This window comes from Lipophrys pholis (assembly GCF_963383615.2).
Source record: "Lipophrys pholis genome assembly, chromosome: 5".
In the NCBI taxonomy this organism is placed as follows: Eukaryota; Metazoa; Chordata; class Actinopteri; order Blenniiformes; family Blenniidae; genus Lipophrys; species Lipophrys pholis.
In genome coordinates this window covers 8,381,181-8,402,171 of record NC_137628.1, presented here as the reverse complement: position 1 = coordinate 8,402,171, position 20,991 = coordinate 8,381,181, and the positions used below count along the sequence as shown (strand labels likewise).

General features: G+C 41.1%; 1 protein-coding gene across 7 annotated transcripts in view; it reads left to right on the top strand.

Moving 5' to 3' along the window:
• Positions 1–18,578, top strand: part of ctnnd1 (catenin (cadherin-associated protein), delta 1) — a 36,670-nt gene extending 18,092 nt beyond the window's left edge. For 4 of the 7 annotated variants that reach the window (XM_080464156.1, XM_080464159.1, XM_080464158.1 and 1 more), the window contains 14 exons: positions 1,604–1,675; positions 2,523–2,673; positions 3,821–4,022; positions 6,067–6,184; positions 6,458–6,614; positions 8,934–8,999; positions 9,161–9,288; positions 10,656–10,806; positions 11,373–11,568; positions 11,653–11,846; positions 13,017–13,064; positions 13,374–13,456; positions 15,539–15,635; positions 16,867–18,578. In XM_080464156.1, coding sequence (XP_080320282.1) covers positions 1,604–1,675; positions 2,523–2,673; positions 3,821–4,022; positions 6,067–6,184; positions 6,458–6,614; positions 8,934–8,999; positions 9,161–9,288; positions 10,656–10,806; positions 11,373–11,568; positions 11,653–11,846; positions 13,017–13,064; positions 13,374–13,456; positions 15,539–15,598 — 1,626 coding nt within the window. In that variant the 3' untranslated portion in view covers positions 15,599–15,635; positions 16,867–18,578. The remainder of the gene's footprint in view (positions 1–1,603; positions 1,676–2,522; positions 2,674–3,820; positions 4,023–6,066; positions 6,185–6,457; positions 6,615–8,933; positions 9,000–9,160; positions 9,289–10,655; positions 10,807–11,372; positions 11,569–11,652; positions 11,847–13,016; positions 13,065–13,373; positions 13,457–15,538; positions 15,636–16,866) is intronic. The other 3 variants (XM_080464162.1, XM_080464157.1, XM_080464161.1) reach the window with 1 other exon arrangement.
• The last annotated feature ends 2,413 nt before the right edge of the window (positions 18,579–20,991 follow it).

The following is a 20,991-nucleotide window of genomic DNA, read 5'->3' as shown; positions in this document are numbered from 1 at the left end:
CGATAGAAGATTTTCTGGGACATTTCACAGTTTTTATTTGCACCAGAAAGTTCCATGAAAATGGACTTTATGTTGAGATTGGAGTCGTTTTCAGTAGTAGCTGTTCGAGTTTTGTGAAAATATAGACATTTTCATCAAGTATACTCTGCACAACAACAGAGAAAAAGTTTAAATCTAAAGATTATTATGGCACTATCTCACTGGTCCGTACAACTCGACAGGAAATTGGCCCCTGAAGTAAAACGTGTTTGACACTTTTCATCTATATGTTCCACAATTCTTCCATGGTTTAGGTTTTTTCCCCCCTGTTGAGCAGCTATTTTTATGAGATAGCAATTGTTAACAACACAATAAAGAGTAAATGATGACTGGAGCTCAGTTCATAGGCCTTCATGTCCAAAGGTTGGTGGTACGATCCCCCATCTCGTCCTGCACATGTGATGAAGCGTCATTGGCTGAGACATTGAACCCCAGTGGATCAATTTGGCTAATCAAGTAAATCTCTTGGAGGCTACTAAAGTTCTGATAATGTATATATGATGATAATTTAAACTTGCTTACACAATCCCAATTGACAACAAAAGAAAGTGGATTAATTCAAAATGAAAACAAATATGATTTATATCATATTTGTTTCTTAAATTCTTGTTGGCGTCATGCAGGGACCGCTAAGAAACCACCGAATGTTCCAGTCTGCTTTTAATACCAGCTGATGATGAGTAATTCTTGTATCATAAATGATAAAACGTTCCAAACAAAAGGCTCTGCTGCTGTTCTAGTGTTACGCTGAACAGCTGTAGAGGGAGACATCACGGAGCACAGATAATGCATAAATGATAATGGACGATGTTTTATCTTTATATACGGCGAGACCGAACGGAGACGTTTTCTTCTACCTTGATTGTGTTTATCTTAAGTTTCACATTTGGAAACTATCATGGACGTATTAGAGCTTGGGGTCAAGTTAGAGTTAATGCTGACTGTTGGTGTTAAAAGCCAAAATGCTGTGAAATAAAAAAAAAAAAAAAAAGAATTGTGCTGAAGACATTGACCAAACTTCACAACTCGGATGATTTTTATTTCCAACTGCCGTCAGAAATGTTGCTTTTTCAGTATATGTGAAATATTTGCGATTTCCCACATCTTTTCCTCTGCCTTGTTTTTTTTTCTTGATTTAGTTTAAATCTTACAATATTACATTATTAATTTATAACTTGGTTCATCCAACACACAATTTGCTCCAAATCGTCCTTCTCAGATGTTTGATACAGAAACTGTTTAACTATTTTTAGTTAAAAACAAATACAATTTCTGCTCATATAAATTTGTTCTTCCTTTTTTCTTTATTTTTAGGAAACTGCAAACAGTTTCATTTAAAACTAAATGTGTTGCTTGTTGTGACATATTAATTATCGAGGCCACGAGGAATAAATGTAATTATTTCTTTCAAGGAGAATTCTGTGAAATACAATTAAACATGACTAGTGAAGCCGCATGAGGGGAAGTTTTTTTGAAGAAGTTTTGCATGTTGTCTCCAATATTGAAATGTAAAGACATTGTATTTATCAGATAAAGTCACAGCTGTTGTCCGTCCTTCTTCCAGGTGAAGTCTGATGTGCGTCGTCTGAAGGGGATTCCAGCGCTGGTTTCGATGCTTGACAACCCCAACAGAGAGGTCAGTTTGCCCTTTTGTGTTTTCACCCCCTCGCTTCTTTACTGTTCTGGATACGATGTTGTGGTTCAGCCACAGCGGAACACAAAGTGAGGCCGAAGTATGCAGCGTATTCTTTACATAATCCGGGAACAGGTCGTTCGCCTCCGACGAGCTGTACTCTCAAGGTGAACTTCAAACTTTCTCCTAATACTGAGGGAATGGGAGCAAAAATAAGCATTACGAGTTTGAGCTCTCTTGGTCAAATCCTGGAGGTCAACATTTGTGTGCTAAAAACAGATTTTCTGCGGCTGCTTTTTCCTACAGCTCCCTTTCATTTAGGCGCAGCTGTGGCAAAAGTTTTGCTGATGTTTGTCTGAGAATTACCAGACGGACCACATAGTGCATTCCACTGCCAAAGCAGAGAAGCTCCTTGAGTTCCCATTACATGCTCTACAGCACGTCTGTCTGTCTGTCTGTCTGTCTGTCTGTCTGTCTGTCTGTCTCACAGAATTGGACACAAACTTTTGCTTTGTGAAAACTTGTACAAATCCCACTTGCAGTAAACAAATATATTAGAAAAAACAAATGGAATATTGATTTGTGGATGAACTTGTTTTGAAATTAACATTTTGAAAGTGAAGTGATTTGAGAAACGTGGCCGGCTGGTTTGCAGTAATCACTGTAATGACTCGTACCGGCAGCGCAACCGAAGCACTGAGTAGGAACAAACAGTCTGGGAGCTCCAGAAGCGCCACACAGTTTCCACCGATGCGACGCTGAAGGCCCGCGCACTGGATCAATGCTCCACTTAAGTGATACTCCATCACGACTAATGGCTCATTAAGCTGTTATTGCCTCTGCGTTGTAGGTGCACTACGCAGCCTGCGGAGCACTGAAGAACATCTCATATGGCAAAGATCAAGACAATAAAATCGCCATCAAGAACTGTGATGGAGTGCCGGCTCTGGTCCGGCTCCTGAGGAAGATTCGTGACCAGGACCTGACCGACATCATCACAGGTGAGGACCCAAGTCTAAGTCTCCTATTTTCTCAGCTTGTGGGCCTTTATGACTGAAAACTATGATTTAAATAGTTTTCAGTCGCACAAATAGTGTGCTTCATCTGTCAAGGCTTTTTCTAAACCTCCAAATTATTGATTATTTTAACATACATCATTATATTATTACATAATTTTACTTTAAATATGCTTCTGCGCATTTTCAGGTTGATGTCTTTGAATAATTATCCAGATTTTACCAGTTTGATGTGGTTAGTTTACATTTTTTCCTTTACATTTTATCTTGATTATTTTCAAATTTCATACATTTATTCTCTCAATATTTAGGTTTCTTTTGCTCCTGGCTCTGTTGTGTTTTATGATTAGATTGTTTTGCTCTTTGTGAACTTAATTTTCCACTTTAAATAAGTAATACAAGGAAAAACACTGAAAATGAAACACTGAAAAAGATGTAGTTTTAATGTTGGTCCACTAGTGTTTGTTTTTGTAATGAAAGGGAACAGAACACTTAAAACGATAACAGTGGGAGTACACGGACGTTCGTTTAGACAGACGACGAAGTTGGATTGATATTCCAAGTGAAACAACTATAAAACTACCAAGTCCCGGGAGAATATGGACCGGGAGTCATGACACTCTGGAGGCAAACATTGTTGTTATTGTCCATCAACTGAGCATGTGCAGAATTATTAACTATGGCCGCAGTGTGGATGACCAGTAGCAGCTTTTCCGCTGTCTGCACTGAGACGGAGCCACAGTGTTTTCAGTTTTCACTTGAAAATGTTGTGTAAATGGGGCCTTAGTTAACCATTACCTCCAACACTGGTCAACTTTAAGGACCTAGGAAATGATTAAATACAAACGGAGGCTCCTAACCTGCAGTCCCAGACCCTCTTGGCAGCACGGCAGAAATCAGAGGGAGGTCTGAGATTTGTATGTTGGTGGAAATGGGTCCGTCTATCAATGTTTTGTTTTGGGTTTTTTTACATAGTGATTTGACGGATCAAAAATGTGACTATGGAAAAAAAGTTTTTCATTTGTAGCTGAACTCATACTTGAATGTTAGCATGTCTTGCTATCCGGGCATGCTAACACCGAGAGCACAGCTTGGAGTCGTTTTAAGGTGAACATTTTGTGTTTTCTCTCAGGGACGCTGTGGAACCTGTCGTCTCACGACTCTGTGAAAATGGAGATCGTGGACCACGCGCTGCACGCCCTTTCCGACGAGGTGATTGTGCCCCACTCGGGCTGGGAGCGAGGGAGCAACGGAGCGGGAGGCGGGGAGGAGAACTGCAAGCCGCGGCATCTTGAATGGGAGACGGCCCTCACCAACACAGCGGGGTGCCTCAGGTACGGATCAACGGGAGTAAAGATGGAGGGAGATCAGAGCTGCATGACTGCTGCTGCTGATTAGAAAGGAGGGAGGGGAATGAAAGTGGAAGGTCGCCAGCTCAACAGATTGACGCAGCAGTGGGACGGATGAGGGAGGAAGGAAGCAGCGATGAGTTAACAGAGCAGAAGAGCAGAGTGTGCATCTTGTGGTGAAGATAGTCTTTATAGGAATATACTGTGTTTTTTACTTGAAGCAGCTAATATCAAAATGTTGCTGGTTTATATTGAACAACTATAGAAACTTTCCTGTAGACTATCTTGGGAGTATTCTTACTGTCCGTGGCACAGTGGTGCTGATCTGATGAGATTCGCCTGCGCAGAGCAGCGATGGGATACCATGAGCAGCACAAGGAGATAATTTGAGAGTTTCCAGGGAGGGGGTGAGCAGAGGACAGTGGGGCATTGACTTACACAGTGTAAACAGTGTGTTCTGGATTGCGGCCGCCTTATCTATACATTCCCCTCGACCACACGGTTAATTACAGCGTTCACTCGCACATGTTAGAGGAGTACGTGTGAATAAGTTGAACTCGAAATCTTGCTGAGAAAAAAAAAAGTGTAGAGGATTGACCCCCGTCGGCCTAACGAGCTGCATCAAATACATTTATGTCCAATTGGTTGGTGAAGTAGCTTCAATCTCTGTGAGATAGTTGAGATTGATTTGTTTATGGTCAGCAATAATTACTGTATTTAAATCTAATCTCAGCATAAAATTAAGCAAATAAGTGGGGATTTTTTTATTTTTTATTATTGGAATGATGCTTCTTGGTAATAAAATCTCAAACTGTTAAAGTTTCTTATTTTCCTTTTAGAAGGTACCACATTTGTAAGAAATCTGCATTTGTGGGATGAGCAGCAGAGCTGAATTCTGTATCCTCCTAACTGAACTCCCAATTAACAGGAAACGTGAGAAACAGTGTTTCTTTGTACTTCGATCATCCACTCGTGTGGATTATATATTTCTCTTAATAACACTAAAACAAGAGTCAATGGCAGAATAAACAACATGCGTGTTCCTGACAAATGTGGAACCATTTAAAAGGAAATAAACACAATATTCTTCCAAAAACAAATTTCCTGCCATGTTTTATTAGGAAATGTAAAATAAATGTGTCTAATCTTTGTGTCCATTTTAAAAGGTTATTATTAATCATTTCCAGAAGTGGAACAACTACTTAAAAGTTAGAACCTACAACGTATTTTCTTAAAAGGTTACTGAATGTTTGGAGAAGTGTTCAACTAATGTTGACTTCCACACAGGATGTGTGTTATTGGTTTCTGGTTTAAGATGGAAGCTGTAATATAAAGCGGTGTGACGCGGCGCACAGCAGATGGCAGTTAGAGTTTATGACTTCAGGAAGCATTCAAATGAACTTAACACTATTTACCCGCCCAGCGGATTGGCTGTGGCTTCATACCAAAGGTCAGTGGAGACAGAAAGTGTCCAACACTGATTAATCCGTCATCCTCTCATCAGCAGAAAGTTCCCGCTTTATTTCTTTCCTTTCTTCCTGAAGATTTACCAGCAGGAGCTCCACCTGCAAAAGTTAAAAGTTCTTTCTTTTTGGAAACTGGGGCTCTTTGAGTGGTGCTGCAGTCCCGATTCAGTTTAGTCTGCATTTTTGGGGGTTATTATTATCAAATGTTTGCCCTCTGCAGCATATGAATAAGCCGCCTGCTCTGAGGGGGAAAGGGGAATGAGCGCCCCCTGCTGTGAGAAGGAAAGTGTCACCGGTCCTGAGAGGGTGTGTCTGTCACACCACCACCGACTTTCTCCTCTTTATTTGATCCCTCCTACGTCATTCTCCTGGGTCTCCGTTTTCCAACCATCCGGTTTGGTTTGATCTCTTAAGTGGGGCCGAGTCCAGAGATGCAATTTGATCTCGTCAAACTCTGCAGTCTTTGTAATCCGGAAGATTCAACACCACTCTCATTCTTTCCTTTTCTCCCCCTCAGCTGCCTCACTAATCTGTGCTTTGTCCTGCTTTCTCCACTTCTCAAGAAATGTGAGTTCGGAGCGAAGTGAGGCCAGGAGGAAGCTGAGGGAGTGCACAGGGTTGGTCGACTCGCTCATGTACATCGTCCAGTCCCAGATCGACTGTAAAGATGTGGACAATAAGGTGAGTGAGTGCAGGTCAGACCGCTTGAAGCGTTTTGACTTCTGATCAGTAAAGATGGAAAGCTCAGTTATTTTTGTTTTATTAAAGATTCTGCATCAATTAAGGAAGTTGGTATGGAGAATTGTCTCACTTTTAATGTACAAACTTAAAAGTTTCAAGCATCATAAATTGTTGTAATTATGGTCTCGGGTTAAGAAAACATGAATAACTGATGTTATGTAATATTCAAATACGAGAAAAGAGGTGAGTAATTTTTAACCTTTGCTTCTGCAGTTGATAGAGAATAGCGTGTGTCTGCTGAGGAACTTGTCCTATCACGTGCACCGTGAAATACCCGGCTGCGAGCGCTACCAGGAGACCATGCCCATCAACCAGGGCCCCGCCCCCTCCAGCCAGAAGGGCGGCTGCTTCAGCTCCCGCAAGGGCAAAGGTGTGTGACGGGAGAGAGTATTTACTCAGGCAGTTTCAGGAGGATTCAGAGTGATGCCACTGTTTGCGATAACGACACACACACACACACACACACACACACACACACACACACACACACACACACACACACACACACACACACACACACACACACACACACACACACACACGAAAACAAACAAAACCACTCTGTTGCACAGGAATGTTAAAAATCTCCCTCGGAGGTCATCCTTCCTTCAGCTGCTTTATTTGGGTTTCACAGACAGTATTGACTTTTTTTTTTTTTCCGAGTTACACCCTCGTCCTCAGTTTTTAGATGTTTTCGATAAAAAATATTGTTTCTTTGCGCAGAGTAAACATTTCTCAGTTAATGTACAAGAGCTCTTTGTTTGAGAAACTATCCTAGAATAAAATAATAACATGTCAACAATGTTCATCTATTGTAGACCAAATAAAGTCCATCATATGCTGCACGACCACCACCAATCGACCATAACATTAGGACTAACGATGTAGAACTCGATGCAAAATGCTGTTCACTGTGGTTTACTTTCAGTACCTTCATCAATGAGTCCGAAACAAACATAAATATAATGGGCTGGTTCCCCTGGTTGCTTGCACACTCACATTTACTGAGTCGTGTGCAGGGAAAATATGCACACTCCACGCAATAAAACGGCAAGCCTGTTTGTGTCACTGCTAATGCCTGTATTTTCATATTACAGGTCATTGGATTGAAACACGCTTAAAGTTTAGCACTTTCTCTACATTTAAAGAGTTCACAAAGCCCCCAAAAAGCACATCATTGGAAAATTTTATAAAATGCAAATAAAAGTGTGTTTTGTGAACGTTTTCTAATCATCGATTATTCAAGAAAGCAGCTTTAGCTGCAATAATGCTTTAAATATTATTGTAATTAACTGATTGTGACTGTCGCTGCTTTATTTAGAAATGGGTCCAAACACACTTTTGCTGTTATGTGACAGTGAAATCTTTATTGTGGTTATTAATTTTATGTATCATTAAGTACAGTTTTCGTTTCAATATTGAAACTTCAAAGGAAAGTTTATTAGCTATGTTAGTTTAATTTTGTTAATTGAATGTGTTTGTTTCATGTGATGGAAGGAGTTGGTAAAGTTGCAGTTCACAGTACTTATCGAAGGATAAGAACATTTTCTGATCCATTCATAAGCATTCTGGTCATGGAAGTGCTTTTCCTATTTATTTTAACTTAAATATTAAGGATTATTTAATGTGTTGCTCTGAGGTTTCCCGCAGCTATAAACTGATTAGTTTGACGTTCAGATCTTTGTGAATCTTCAATATTACCAGCTGGTGTGTTCATCCATTTGCTTTATTTGGCCTTTTTTACTGGCATGTGACTTTGCTGGGACTTTGCTGGATCTGTGGTGGCTGAATAGTCGTGGGGATTTAAACACATGATTACTGGGTGGCTCCATTACGGCTGCTTTTGCTTTTTTTTTTTTTTTTTTCCTTTACTCAAAAATGCTCTCTTCCTCCCATTTCGCCTCTTCTTTTTCTCTTCCTTCTCCTCCCCGCGCTGTTCGGCCGGGCTGCAGATGAGTGGTTTTCCAAAGGTAAGCTTCCTTTACCTCTGTACGCCTGCATTGTGCTTCAGCTGCTTGGAGGTTTAGTGTGAGCAGCAGTAGAATAGCTGAACTAAATTCACACTAACACGCACGCTTTTTATGGTTCCCAATAGAGAAAATGCATTTGTTTTTTCTTTAACATGTGTTTGCCCCTGAGTGTATTAGCTAACCAACACAGAAGAAATATGCTTACTCTTAAATGTTATACTCAGAGACAATATCAGATTGTTTCGTTGTGTTTCTGAGGACCCGTTTACACGGTGACAATTTCAAATGAAAATGCAACTTTTTGAAAACGGCTCTCAAGGTGGAACTTTTTGAAAACACCCGGGCTCAGTCATCGTGTAAATGGGAGAAAACAACACTTTCTGGAAACACTCAATGACAAGCAGGCAAACAAAAACAATGTTTTCCTCCGGAGTGTCATGACTCCCAGTCCATATTCTCCTGGGACTTGGTAGTTTTATAGTTGACAGTCACTGTAATGACAATCCAACTTGATCATCTGTCCCTATAAATGTCTGTGTACTCCCATTGTTACTATTTGTACCAAGTATACAAGTATATAAAACAACCACCAGCTAACTGCATTGTCTTCAGTGTTTCTGCTGTAGCCGTGTAAACGTGAAACTATTCTAAACTGCATTTTCAAGAGAAACTTCATATAAATGGGCCCTGAGACTTGAATACTGATGTTTGCTTTACAGGAAGAAAAGATGAGGATGCAGCTGCAGATGTAATAGACATTCCAAAGAGGACCACACCTGCTAAAGGTACTGGCATCTTTCTACTGGATTTACTGTACTGAAGAGATAACATGCACCCACCTCCAAACCCTTCCACCCCCACCCACTGTATCTGCTCCTCCCGTCTCATCCATCACCATGGCTGTCCTTGACAAGCTCTCTATGCACTTTCCCGTCTCCTCCTGAAGGCTATGAGCTGCTGTTCCAGCCAGAGGTTGTCCGCATCTACACCTCGCTGCTAAAGGAGTCCAAAAACCCCACCGTGCTGGAGGCGTCAGCTGGAGCCGTGCAGAACCTGTGTGCAGGACGGTGGACTGTAAGAACCGCCATCGCTTCACTGCAACATTGATAAATTCATAACACACATCATACACTGGTATTTTCACATGCACGCACCTCGACAAAACAAAAAATGATCTTGGACATTTTCCCGTATTTTGTGGGTTAAAAGTTGCACTGGTGTTAAAGTCTCGTTTATATTTCCATGCTTACATGTAAGGGCAGAGTTGATAATCCAGGTAGAGGTTAGCCTTCTTTGTTTTCTTCATCATGGTATCAGTTGCTGCTGCATGCTTTGGTTTTCTGTGGTTTTGTAGCAGCATTCTGTTGTCATACAGTGACATCTAGTGGTTCCCTGTTTGTATCGACCAGTATATCGTGATATACAAGTTGCTTCACGTTATAAGTCCATGACCAGCTAACAATTAAAACAGTGACTTGTAGTCCAGATAATACAGTAATCTTTTAATTTGATAATAGGTTTACCAGCTAACAATTAAAACAGCGACTTATAGTCCAGATAATACAGCAATCTTTTAACTTGATAATAGGTTTATGTGATGACACCCAGTGGGAACCTCAAAAACCTTTTTTTTTTCCCCACTTTTTTGACTGTTCATGAACGTTATGACCACAGACAGCTTTTTATCGTAGAAACTGGTAATACACAACAGTTTATTTTGGAAAATAAAGTGTTTGAAAAAAAGGCTGTATCAAAACATCTCCAAAACTATAACTCGTGGGGCATTGCTGGTCTGCAAATATGATCCAAAGAAGGTGAAATAGTGAATCAGCAACAGCTTCACCGCGGTCAAGTCCCTTTGATGAAGAGAGCATTCAAGCTACTGAAGCTCAGACTGCTGCGGGAATGAATGCAGTTTTCTCAAAGCTCTCGTGATTTTTATATTTAGAAGGGTTTTTTTTTCTTTCTTTTGGATTTAATCACTTTTAGCTCCAGCTTCAGTGGTAGCCGCTACGGTGGCGTCGAGGCCAGCGAAGCCAGCCTGTGGTTTGAGTCCTACCGCTGTGAGTCCTTGAACTCCGACTGCTCAGGTTGTGCCAGGAACGGCATCTGGTGTGGAAACTTGTGCCAAATCAAACATGCAGATCTCCTGATCTGCTGTGGAAAGCCCAGAAGAGAGCGGCTGAAACACACCCTGTCACTCCTGGTCTCACTTCGCCTGCACTTTGACTTTGTCCTGACTTTGAACAGACTCTCAAAAAACAAAAAGGCCTCACCTAGAGTCTTGAATAATTGTAATAATCGTTTTTATCAGTCCTCTTTCTGATCTCTACTACCAAAGCGGGAAAATCACCCACTTCTGACATTTTCACAGTAAAACAATTTAACTAAATTCATTCAGTCTCAATAAAGCATCATAAATGTTTTTTATGTTGTCGTAGTATGGGCGATACATTCGCGCCTTGCTGCGTCAGGAGAAGGGCCTTCCCATGATGACCGAGCTGTTGGCCCACGGCAACGACCGGGTGGTCCGAGCCATGTCCGGAGCCCTCCGTAACCTGGCCATCGACGCCCGCAACAGAGATCTGCTAGGTGAGACTTCAGCCCCTCAGAGAGGCTGCTGACCCTGAACCGCGGGACAGGAAGTAGAGTTTGTAGTTATTGATGAGGAGACGTTGAACTCTGAGGTCTGTGTTTCAGTGCGATGAGTTTATTCTTCACATTAAACGGTTTACTGTACACACTGTTGCCAGCAGTTCTTTCTCCATCTCCTCTGTCCTTTTCTCTTTTTCCTGTGCGCTTCTGATTTTCTGTCCTGTGAATTGGAGGGAGCGACGACGGAACAAATAGAAAATGACAAAGGACAGAATAACAGGATGCATTTCTGTTTTCTGCCCTTTTCATCGTTTGCTTTTGTCTGTTTCTCTTTCTCTCTCTCTCATGACCACATAAGCACAAATGCTAGAAAAGGAAAAATGGGAGCTGAACAACAATGAGGAGAAAAGTAGAGTGAATTCTGACGAATGTAGTAAAATGAACAGATCTTCACTGTTTGTTGCTCTGTGTTGGATGTGTGGTTTTGAAATTGTTTTTCACCAAATTTAAAAAAATAAAAGGATGCGAGAGAGGACTTCCCACTGACCCCTGTGTTTGTTCAGGTAAACATGCGGTGCCTCACCTGGTGGCCAACCTGCCGGGCGGCGGTCAGAGCCAGCCTGTCCGGGCGTTGTCAGAAGAGACGGTGGTCTCCGTACTGAGCACGCTCCAAGAGGTGCTGGGATCCAGTCTGGAAGCAGCCAAGACGCTGCGGGCCTCGCAGGGAATCGAACGACTGGTGCTCATCAACAAGGACGGGTGAGTGCTCAGTGACGAACTCAGCCAGGCCCGGCTTCTGTCCACAGCCTCCTTGAAGCTGCACCTCTCAATCTGATCCCGCAGGAATCGCTCGGAGCGGGAGGTGCGCGGGGCGGGCATGGTGCTGCAGACGGTGTGGGGCTACAAAGAGCTGCGGCGCACTCTGGAGAAGGACGGCTGGAAGAAGACCGACTTCATGGTCAACCTTAACCCCCCCGGCAACAACAACCGGGCCAACGGAGGATACGAGGACAGCACTCTGCCCCTCATTGATAAAGGTCAGCAAAACTCCTCTAGTTCTAAAAGACTCGGATGTTTTGAAATCACTGTTAAATTTACACACATATATATATAAATAACACACTGATCTTGGACCACTCCTTCTGACTTTGTCTGTGTTGCACTTCATAAGCTGAACATAGAAAAACCTTCAGAGTAATTATTTATTTGTCTCAGCCTGCTTTCCGCGCGTAACATTTACTGGTTTGCCACACCGTGCATGACAAGTGATGCATAACTGGGGTTATCATTAAGGAAATTATGAAATGTACTCATGTGTGTTATTTAATCGTATTTTTTATTTTATTTTAAAAAGTTAAAATACACCTTATCTACAAAATGATTAGAAAAGGTGCTCTGACAGTGCAAGGAAAAGGAAAAAGAGTGAATAAAAACCGTAAACCAGGTCAGTGAATCACAGTAGCACAGTAGAACAGGATGATGCAATAAATAGTTTCATCCTTTGTTTCCACATTGCAGTTATTTTTGGCTCAGTTTAAGTCATTATAGCGTCAGTAAAGTTCCTTCTTTCAAGTTCTTGCAACAAAGTTTGTGAGAGAAATGCAGATGTAATTTTGACAAAAACAAGACATCAAGAGAAAGTGAATGGAAACAGAGAACACACAGTCTGCCTGCCTGTCGTATTACATTACAATCTGTGAAATGTTTCATTAAGTTTGCGTCATCTGTCACAAATAAACATGAAATTTCTTATAAATCAACAAATGTATATATTTTACATCATTTTGACCCAAGATTTTACAAGTCTGTGAAGCTTTGTCTGAAAATGATATTTAGATCTTTGGAATTCCTCTTCCCTTTATATATAATATATTGTTTGCTAATAAAGTACTATTAACTTCCTCGAAGCATTGCAACCAGCCATGTTGATGTCTGCGTTGAGTTTTCGTCATAAATGCTCCAAATCCTGTCAACAGGATGTCCTCTGAAAATAGATTTATAAACTCCTAATGTAATATTTTCACAAATAAAGCCTTCTTATGCTTCTCTCCATTCATTCTACACTAATGTATACTGACTCTGTCTCAGTGAAAACACCTACATGCTTCTATGTTTGGCTGCAGAATCTCTTCACACTGTGAAACAACTGAAGCATTTATTCATAACAGACTGTGACGTTAATATGGGCTCTTTTCTTAAATGCACAGGCGGCAAAAGTGAGCGTGAAATGATTCCAATGAACGACTTGGGACCAGGCAAGTGTGACAACTGTGTGTGTGTGTGTGTGTGTGTGTGTGTGTGTGTGTGTGTGTGTGTGTGTGTGTGTGTGTGTGTGTGTGTGTGTGTGTGTGTGTGTGTGTGTGTGTGTGTGTGTGTGTGTGTGTGTGTGTGTGTGTGTGTGTGTGTGTGTGTGTGTGTGTGTGTGTGTGTGTGTGTGTGTGTGTGTGTGTGTGTGTGTGTGTGTGTGACATGAATGAGGCCGTTTTTCTTTGAGATTTCGTGTTTTATCGTCACACACACTGCGCCGCCGGATTAATGTGATTTCTGTGTGGCTCCTCTTCAAGATGCCTACTCCACACTGGACCAGAGCGGGAGAAAGAACACTCTGGATAACACACTCGAACCTGCTGACAGAGATGCGGCTCAGGTTAGCGCGCACACATTTTCACTGCTTTCACACTGCATGATGCGCCTTTTTAATACGACTCATCTTACTCCTAACAGAGACTCTGCTCTTTATACATCTGTCTCCTAACCCCAATAGAGTAACAGAAGAAGCTGATTATATAGACATATGAGGTGTTTTGACAAATACAGTTTCTCCATCAGTTGTTTTTTTTTTTTTTAACAATTTGGGGTTTAGGACTGCCGATCAAACACTCGGGGACATAAATATTTGGACATTGACACAATTATCAGCTTTAAACTGAAACAAAACCGTCAAAATGTGCTTAAAGTGCAGCTTCAAGTTTTTACATCCAAACCAGGCCAATAGTGTAGAAATTATATCACTTTTTAACATCTGCCCTCCACCTTCATCTCTTGTGTTACTTCCTCACTATTTAAATCAGAAGCAGCAGATAAGAGGTCTGAAGTTTGTTTCATGTGGTTTAGGAATCTGGTGACAAAAACTCTGTTTAAAGTCCAAAGAGGTTTCATTAGAGCCGACGACCAGGCTGGAAAATCAAAGAGAGAAAACGTTCAGTGTGATCAAACAAGCTGTTGCGTACAGCAACTGGTGAGCTCAGTGTGAACGAATGGAAGTGTGAAGCCCCTTTCGGAGAAATAGATCAGAAACAACTGGATGAGAATAAAAGAAGGGTCATTGAGAAGATTGAAGACGAGTTTGATGTTAACCCCAGTGAGATCTTGTAACTTTCTGAAAACAAGCGGTAGGGTTGTAACAACGTTTACGTGTTCTGGGCGTCTGTTTACAAGACGAAGTGCTCGGTGTCACTGAAAATGGCTCAAGGGAAAACTTTTTAAAAGTGCTCCGTCTCTCTAGAATCGGGGGGGGAACGCAACTTTCTAGAAATGCTCGAACTGCGTCTCTGTGTAGACGGTGATAATGCAGCTACTGTTTTACACGTTGTTCTTTGCTCGCACGCGTGTGTGGTTTCATTATTTTAAAAAAACAGTGCCCTCTACTGGCCTGACGGTAGAACTGCATTGATTTCAGTGTTTCTGCCGTTTCCATTCAAACTGACATTGTTTTCAGAACGTGGCCGTGTAAATGCAAAACCTTTTTTTATACAGAAATGACGCATTTTCAGTTAAAAAGTTGCAGTGTAAACGTAGCCTGATTAGAACAGAAACACACTCAAACTGAAGCTGCAACTTAAAGCTTGTTTTTATCTGGAACCCTAAACAGCTGAAGTCCTGACAAATGTTTCCATGTCCAAATACTCATCAACCTGACTGTAGAAGAAGAAGCTGCCATAGCTCCCGCTTCACCTCTGCAGGAATTCCACTTAATTACGGCGACGTCGGCGCTGCTCCTTGATGTAACCTCGATTGGCGATCTGTGATGAAAAACATGAGAAACACAGAGGGAGAGTGATTCATTGTGTGCAGCACAGTGTGTGAGCGGTCGGAGCGTTACCGTGTGAATGGACATGTTCTCACACACACCCACAGGCAGCATGTCGATGCACGTCTCCTTAGAGCGCAGCGCTCGGTTCGTTTCTCGCACATAACTTCTCACCGGTGTCGGGTGTTTCCCTCCCCTCGTCCTCCTGACATCACGTAACTTCTAACATTGGACTAACTTTTCTTTTTGTTTTCTAACACTTGTTTCCTTTGACTTCCTCTGCTGCTGTTTGACACCTCCTCGCTCTCTCTCTCCTATTTTTACTTTTCTGTGCACCTCTTCTATCCTTTGTGTCTTTTCTGGGCCCTTCCTCTCTTTATCTCCTTCCTTCCTCCCTCTCTCTCCTGCTCTGTCTCTCTCGTCCGCTCTCTGTGCCTCCCTCTGTTTCTCTCTCTCTCTCTCTCTCCCACTCCCTGTGCCTCCCTCTCTCTCTCTCCCGCTCTCTGCCTCCCCCCCCTCTCTCTCTCCCTCCCTGTGCCTCCCTGTTTCTCTCTCTCCCTCTACCTCCCTGTTTCTCTCTCTCTCTCTCTCTCTCTCCCACTCTCTGCCTCTCTCGCTCCCCCCCCCCCCCCCCCACTCTCTCTTGCGCTCTTTCTCTCGCTGTCTTTCTCTCTCTCTCTCTCTCTCTCTCTCTCTCAGGGAGGGATGTATGGGGAGAGGCAGGCCTCCTTGCCTCTAATGGATTCTTACGATGGTTAGGCCACACCCACAGTGTCACACTGCATGTGAGCGCATGGTATGTGTGTCCCACGGGCTGCTTCCTCCTCCACTCACCGCACGGCCTCGGTCCGGTCATAGCTGCACATTCACACTGTCTGTGACTATTTGTGTGCTTGACAGCTCACTGCCATTGTTCTGTATTGGGACTGCTGTATTTGCGCCCCCTGCTGGTGAAACGTTTATTTTAGTTGTGGAAGATGTGATTCCCCAAAGCTACTGTTGTGTTTGTATTGTATTTTGTTGTGTGTGTCATCTGTTGGCTATTTATTTTGATCTGGCTTTTTTTTTTTTTAAAAAGGAGTCAGAATTTATTCTTATTTTTCTCCAGAAAACAATAACTACTTTTTAAAGTAAAATTGGAATGCAGTAATTAAATTATATATTCAAAATAGTACTTACTTTCGCTTTAAATGTAAAAAAAAAACTCAAAATTGAAAAAGTCTTTTATATTTGGACTGATCTTATCTTATGCCATGATTTGGAAATAAAAATATATACTTTATCAGATTTCATTAATCCCACGTGGGAAAATTCAGTCATCACAGCAGCTCACCATTGAACAAATACTAAAAGACAGGCAGGATGGTTGCACACAAAATAATAGACTATGTATATATGAAAAGATAGTTGGATAACTCATTGTACCTACAGCCGGTACAATAGAAAAGCGTCTCGCCCAAACTATACGTTTATCGATAATAAATATAAAGAGCATTTTTATTCCCACTATTGACTAAAACTTTTGCAAAATACTGAACTTTACAGTCAAACTTGGTTTTCAGATATTATTTGTTCCATTATTCCGTCTATTTCTTAAAAATAAAGCATTTTATTTTGATCTTCGTAGATATATTTTATGGCGAAAACAACCTGCGAATGTTATGGAGGATATAGATTCTTGAATGGGTCCCAAATGTGTTTTTTATGCTTCTGTATTTTTTGGTATATACTTAAGGAATATTTGACATTTTTCTCCCTCTGAGTTCCAATGAATTATAATCTAATAGCTCATAGATTTACCTTGAGATTTCTGACTCTTTTTTTAGAATTCTTGAAAATTCTGTGTGTGAAAAAGTGAGTGAACCAAAGTTTGACTGTGTTCCAAAGCTATTTTATGAAAAGTCAAAGAGTAGAAAATCTAAATTGTGGCTCGTTTCCATGAGCCAGATCAAGACGAGTTGTTGAATGAACGGATGGTACCTGAACTCGTCTCGAGCCGCTCCCTCACTCTTCTTCTTCTGCTGCAGAAAAACTGATTGTGTGCATCACCAGACGACAGCCTCCGCCCACCTACTGCCCTTGCTGAACCGACGGAGGGTGGAAACCACGACGCCACCGACGGGACTGAACTCCCCTCTCCTCGACTTCCTCTCTCGCCGCTTCTCCTCTTCCTCCTCTCTTTCTGTTACATTCCTTCGTTTCAGAAAAGCCGACGTGGATCTTTTGCGCTCCCTGTGGACGGCTCGACGTGACACTATGACCACTTCCCGCTCTGCGATGACCAACCACTACATCTCCACGCAAACACTACTACTACTACTAAACACCACGAATGTTCTCCTCCACCCCGACGTCTCTCTACTTTTGTATTTGTACGAGTTAACACATGAGGGATTATTGCTCTGTTTTAAACAAATCAAGGGAATGTGTCATTTTTGTCTCTGATGGTTAAACACTAAAAACAAAAAACCAACAAAAAAAAACCAACTACTTTCCTACCGATGAAAACCAATGTTAATCTCGCTGGTTAGACGTTTAAGGCTTCTGCTTCAGTTCTGGTCGTGGTCGTCTCTCGACTTGCTTTACTCTGTACTCTTAGTTACGTACATGTGCCGTATCTGTGCCAAATGACACTGCTACTGCTGCGACTGCCAGTCCTCAATGCAAGAGGTTCTTCTTTTTTTTTTTCTCTCTCTCTCTCTCAAATTTCTTTTGCCCCTTGGAGCAGCTACACTGAAAACTCTCACCCGCTGAGCCGAACGGGGCCGCTGCCTTGTTTTTCTGTGTTTGATTGTGATGGCATTTGTGCAGACCCGGTTTGCAGCATCGCGACGCTCGCCGGCTCCGGTGGGAGAGCGGCAGAGTCGGTGGGCGGGCTTTGAATGTGTACATACAAACAGGAGTGCCTTGCTCATTCAGGGTCGCTCTGATGGGTAACGTGTCGGGAGGAAACTCTGCAGCTTTCAACCCTGCAAGAATATGTGAACTTATCAACTTAGGAACTAATTCTTGTGATTGGTTTTTGTTTTTTTAAGGTATTTTCCAGCTTCACTGAGGTTTACCGTTTGTTTTCAACCACTTTTGTTGTAGACAAATGCATATTTCTTAGTGCCGATTGAGATGTAGATACTGAGTGGATGATTAAAAGAAGCACTATGTTGGGGGTAAAATGTCTTTTTTTTCATTTTAAATTTTTTTTCCTGCCCTTTCATTTTATTTTCATCCCACTTTCTTCAAAATTAACAAGTTGCCTTTGTGAGCAGAGGATAGAGGGGCGCAAGGGTGAGTGTTAGAAAGAAAATCTGTGCACGGAGGCAAAGACCAGGATTTGTTTGTTAGACAAGAGGAGAAATTTTTTTTTTAAAAAGCACATTTAAACTATATATACGAGAGAATATTTGTTAATTTTAATGGGTTTGTGTGTATTTTTTATTTTTTTTTATATTGATTTGGGTTTAATTGTTCTTGGGTGCTTCGGGTGAACGCATATGCAATCATTTTTTTTTTCTACATTTTGATTGAAAATATTCAGTTTATGTCTTAATTAAAAGTTAGCTGAGCAAAATCCTGCAGCCGGGTCGTCGGATACTGGAACACTAATGGGGGAAAAAAAAAAAAGATTGTGGATTACACCTTAATCTCTTTGCCTTGGCTCTTAAAAGTTGCACATTCGCATTTATGAATGGATTATGTAACTAGCAATAATGTTTTTAATAAAAAAGAAAATGATTTCACAGTGCTTTTTGTTTTCTGTTGTTTGTTGAAGGAGAAGGATGTGGCGGGAGATCGGCGCTAAAAAGGAGCTGAATTTGTCAATGAAAATACAGAACATTTGCAGACTTTTGTTAAAACTACATATGAGGTGTAAATTGGGATTTTTCTATTACCTTGGATTAATTTAGATTGAGTGGAGGTGGAGAAGTTATCATAGTTAATCTCTTCTATCCTGCTTCGTCCAGTTAAAGGTTGCTGGATCTGATCGCAGCTGATTAAAGGAAAAAGACAATCACACCTCATTAAAATTTTGAATCACAACCTCAAATGCCATTAAACCAAATATAAGTTCCAAAAGGGATTTTTCTAGGTGGCGCTAGATTTTACATTTTACTAATTCCGAAGTTGTTTTTATTGGCCTCAAACAATACGATCTGTATTATTACCTTTTTTGTCCGCCCATTCAAACCTTCTGCATCACTGCCACTATAGATTAGTCTTGACTTCCCTCTCAGATGGGATTTTTCTGACCTTTCAGTCCATAAATTTCCTGCTAAAATCCATCCTTAAATGTATGAAAATTATTTAAACGGGTTTAAAAAAAAAAAAAAATCGTGTGGATGTTTCATCTGCAGGGTTATTGCTTTGAATATGCAAATGATGACTTCGAGTGGTGAAAGAAGTAGACTTGGGATTTGGAGTTTGCAGGTTCGATTCCCACAGTCACCACTGACAGGTGTCCCTGAACATGACCTTTAACCCCAATCAGCTCGTAATGTGGCTACCTACCAAACAACAATTTAGTTTATTAACCTGCAAATCAATGAATGCATATCTAAATATAAATCATACTAAAACAATATTTGCATGTAGGATTATGAGTTCAAATTTTTGTAAAAGTAACATTACACATCTTTTTCTGAGGGCAATTTTCACGAACTGGAGCCCAAAATATTATTCAATTTTTGATTAGACTTGAAGCTCTATTAATATAGAGATAATCAATAACATCGCTATTGTCCAATTTATCTTGAGTTGCCTCGTGTTTGCCCGGTCCAACATGGCGGACGCCATGACGTGCAGCTTCCACAGTTTACCGCCAGGAGGCGCGACGATGTCCGCGTCTTCCTCTGAAGCGACGCACTAAAATGTCCTATCTGGCGTGGAGTTGTGATTAAACCCGCACACCCAACGCATGTTTAGCGTTATAAAACAAACTGTCGCGCCAAACTCTTCCACATCTACACAAGAAACAAACACCAGTGAGTATGATGAATATCACGCGCCCGGCGCGTGATAATCTCTTAACTCTGCAATGTAATCCAATTAAAGTTTCAGCTAAACGTCATTCAGAAACCGAATAAGTTCAAAAACGTAAACATTGATGGATTAATCTTTGACATGTACGCGAGAAGAATTTTGTTTATTCCTCGATGTGTTCGGAGGAAAAACACGAGCTGTAGGAAGCGATGCTAATGCTAACCATGCTAACAATGGTGGCACCATTTATTATTTCTTTTTTTTAAGATTCAGTCGAAAGACTAAAATGTTTAATTTTCTCCATTCACAGAATCTACATATGAATTAATGGTTTATTTGGGTTTCAGTCTTTAGTACAAAAGTTGTGCATTTAGCGTTCACTGTATTTTATGCAAACTGTACATGATGCAGTAATTATGGTTCATTCCTTATGGTTCAAGCTGTGTAACCCAGAAAGGAGTAGGTTGAAGCTCAGGCTTATGTTTGCCTAACCTGTACAATCCATAAAACAACCCTGAATATCAGTTTTACTGTTTTACAAAAGTAAGAAAATAAAAAAAGTAACAAAAAAGAGTTCTTCTTAATCATTTCTCATTTCAGTCATTTCGCCCTTAATTATTTCACCTTTCTTTTTTTTTTTTTTTTTGGAATGTGTTTGTTTGAAAATCTGGTGCATAGACTGTTTGAGTCCATTTGTTTATTGTGTCTGCACCAAAGTGAACTTCTGATCCCTCATGAGTGGCTCACTCTATTTTACTTTTTTAAATTCCAGCTGTTTTCTTGTTTCTTTTAATTCCAGCCATTTTCCTTCCCATGTTGTTTTAATCCCAGCTGTTTCCCTGCTTCTTGAAATCCAGCTGTTCGTTCCATGCGATTCCTCCAGCAGTTTTCTTGCTTTATTTTATTTTATTTTTTATTCTACTTTTTTCTTGTTTCTTTTAATCCCAGCTCTTTACCAGCCCATGCTTTTTTTTAAATTCAGTCTGTTTTGATACCCATGCTTCTTGTATTCCAGCTGTTTCCCTGCTTTTTTAATCCCAGCTGTTGGTTAAGAGCGGTTCCTCCAAACTCCTTCATGGACATGCAGATGTACCGCTGGCCTGGATTCGAGCTGCAGCTTCTCGGGGAGCTGCAGAGACAACAGAACAGCAATTTGTTCTGCGACACGCTGCTGCAAA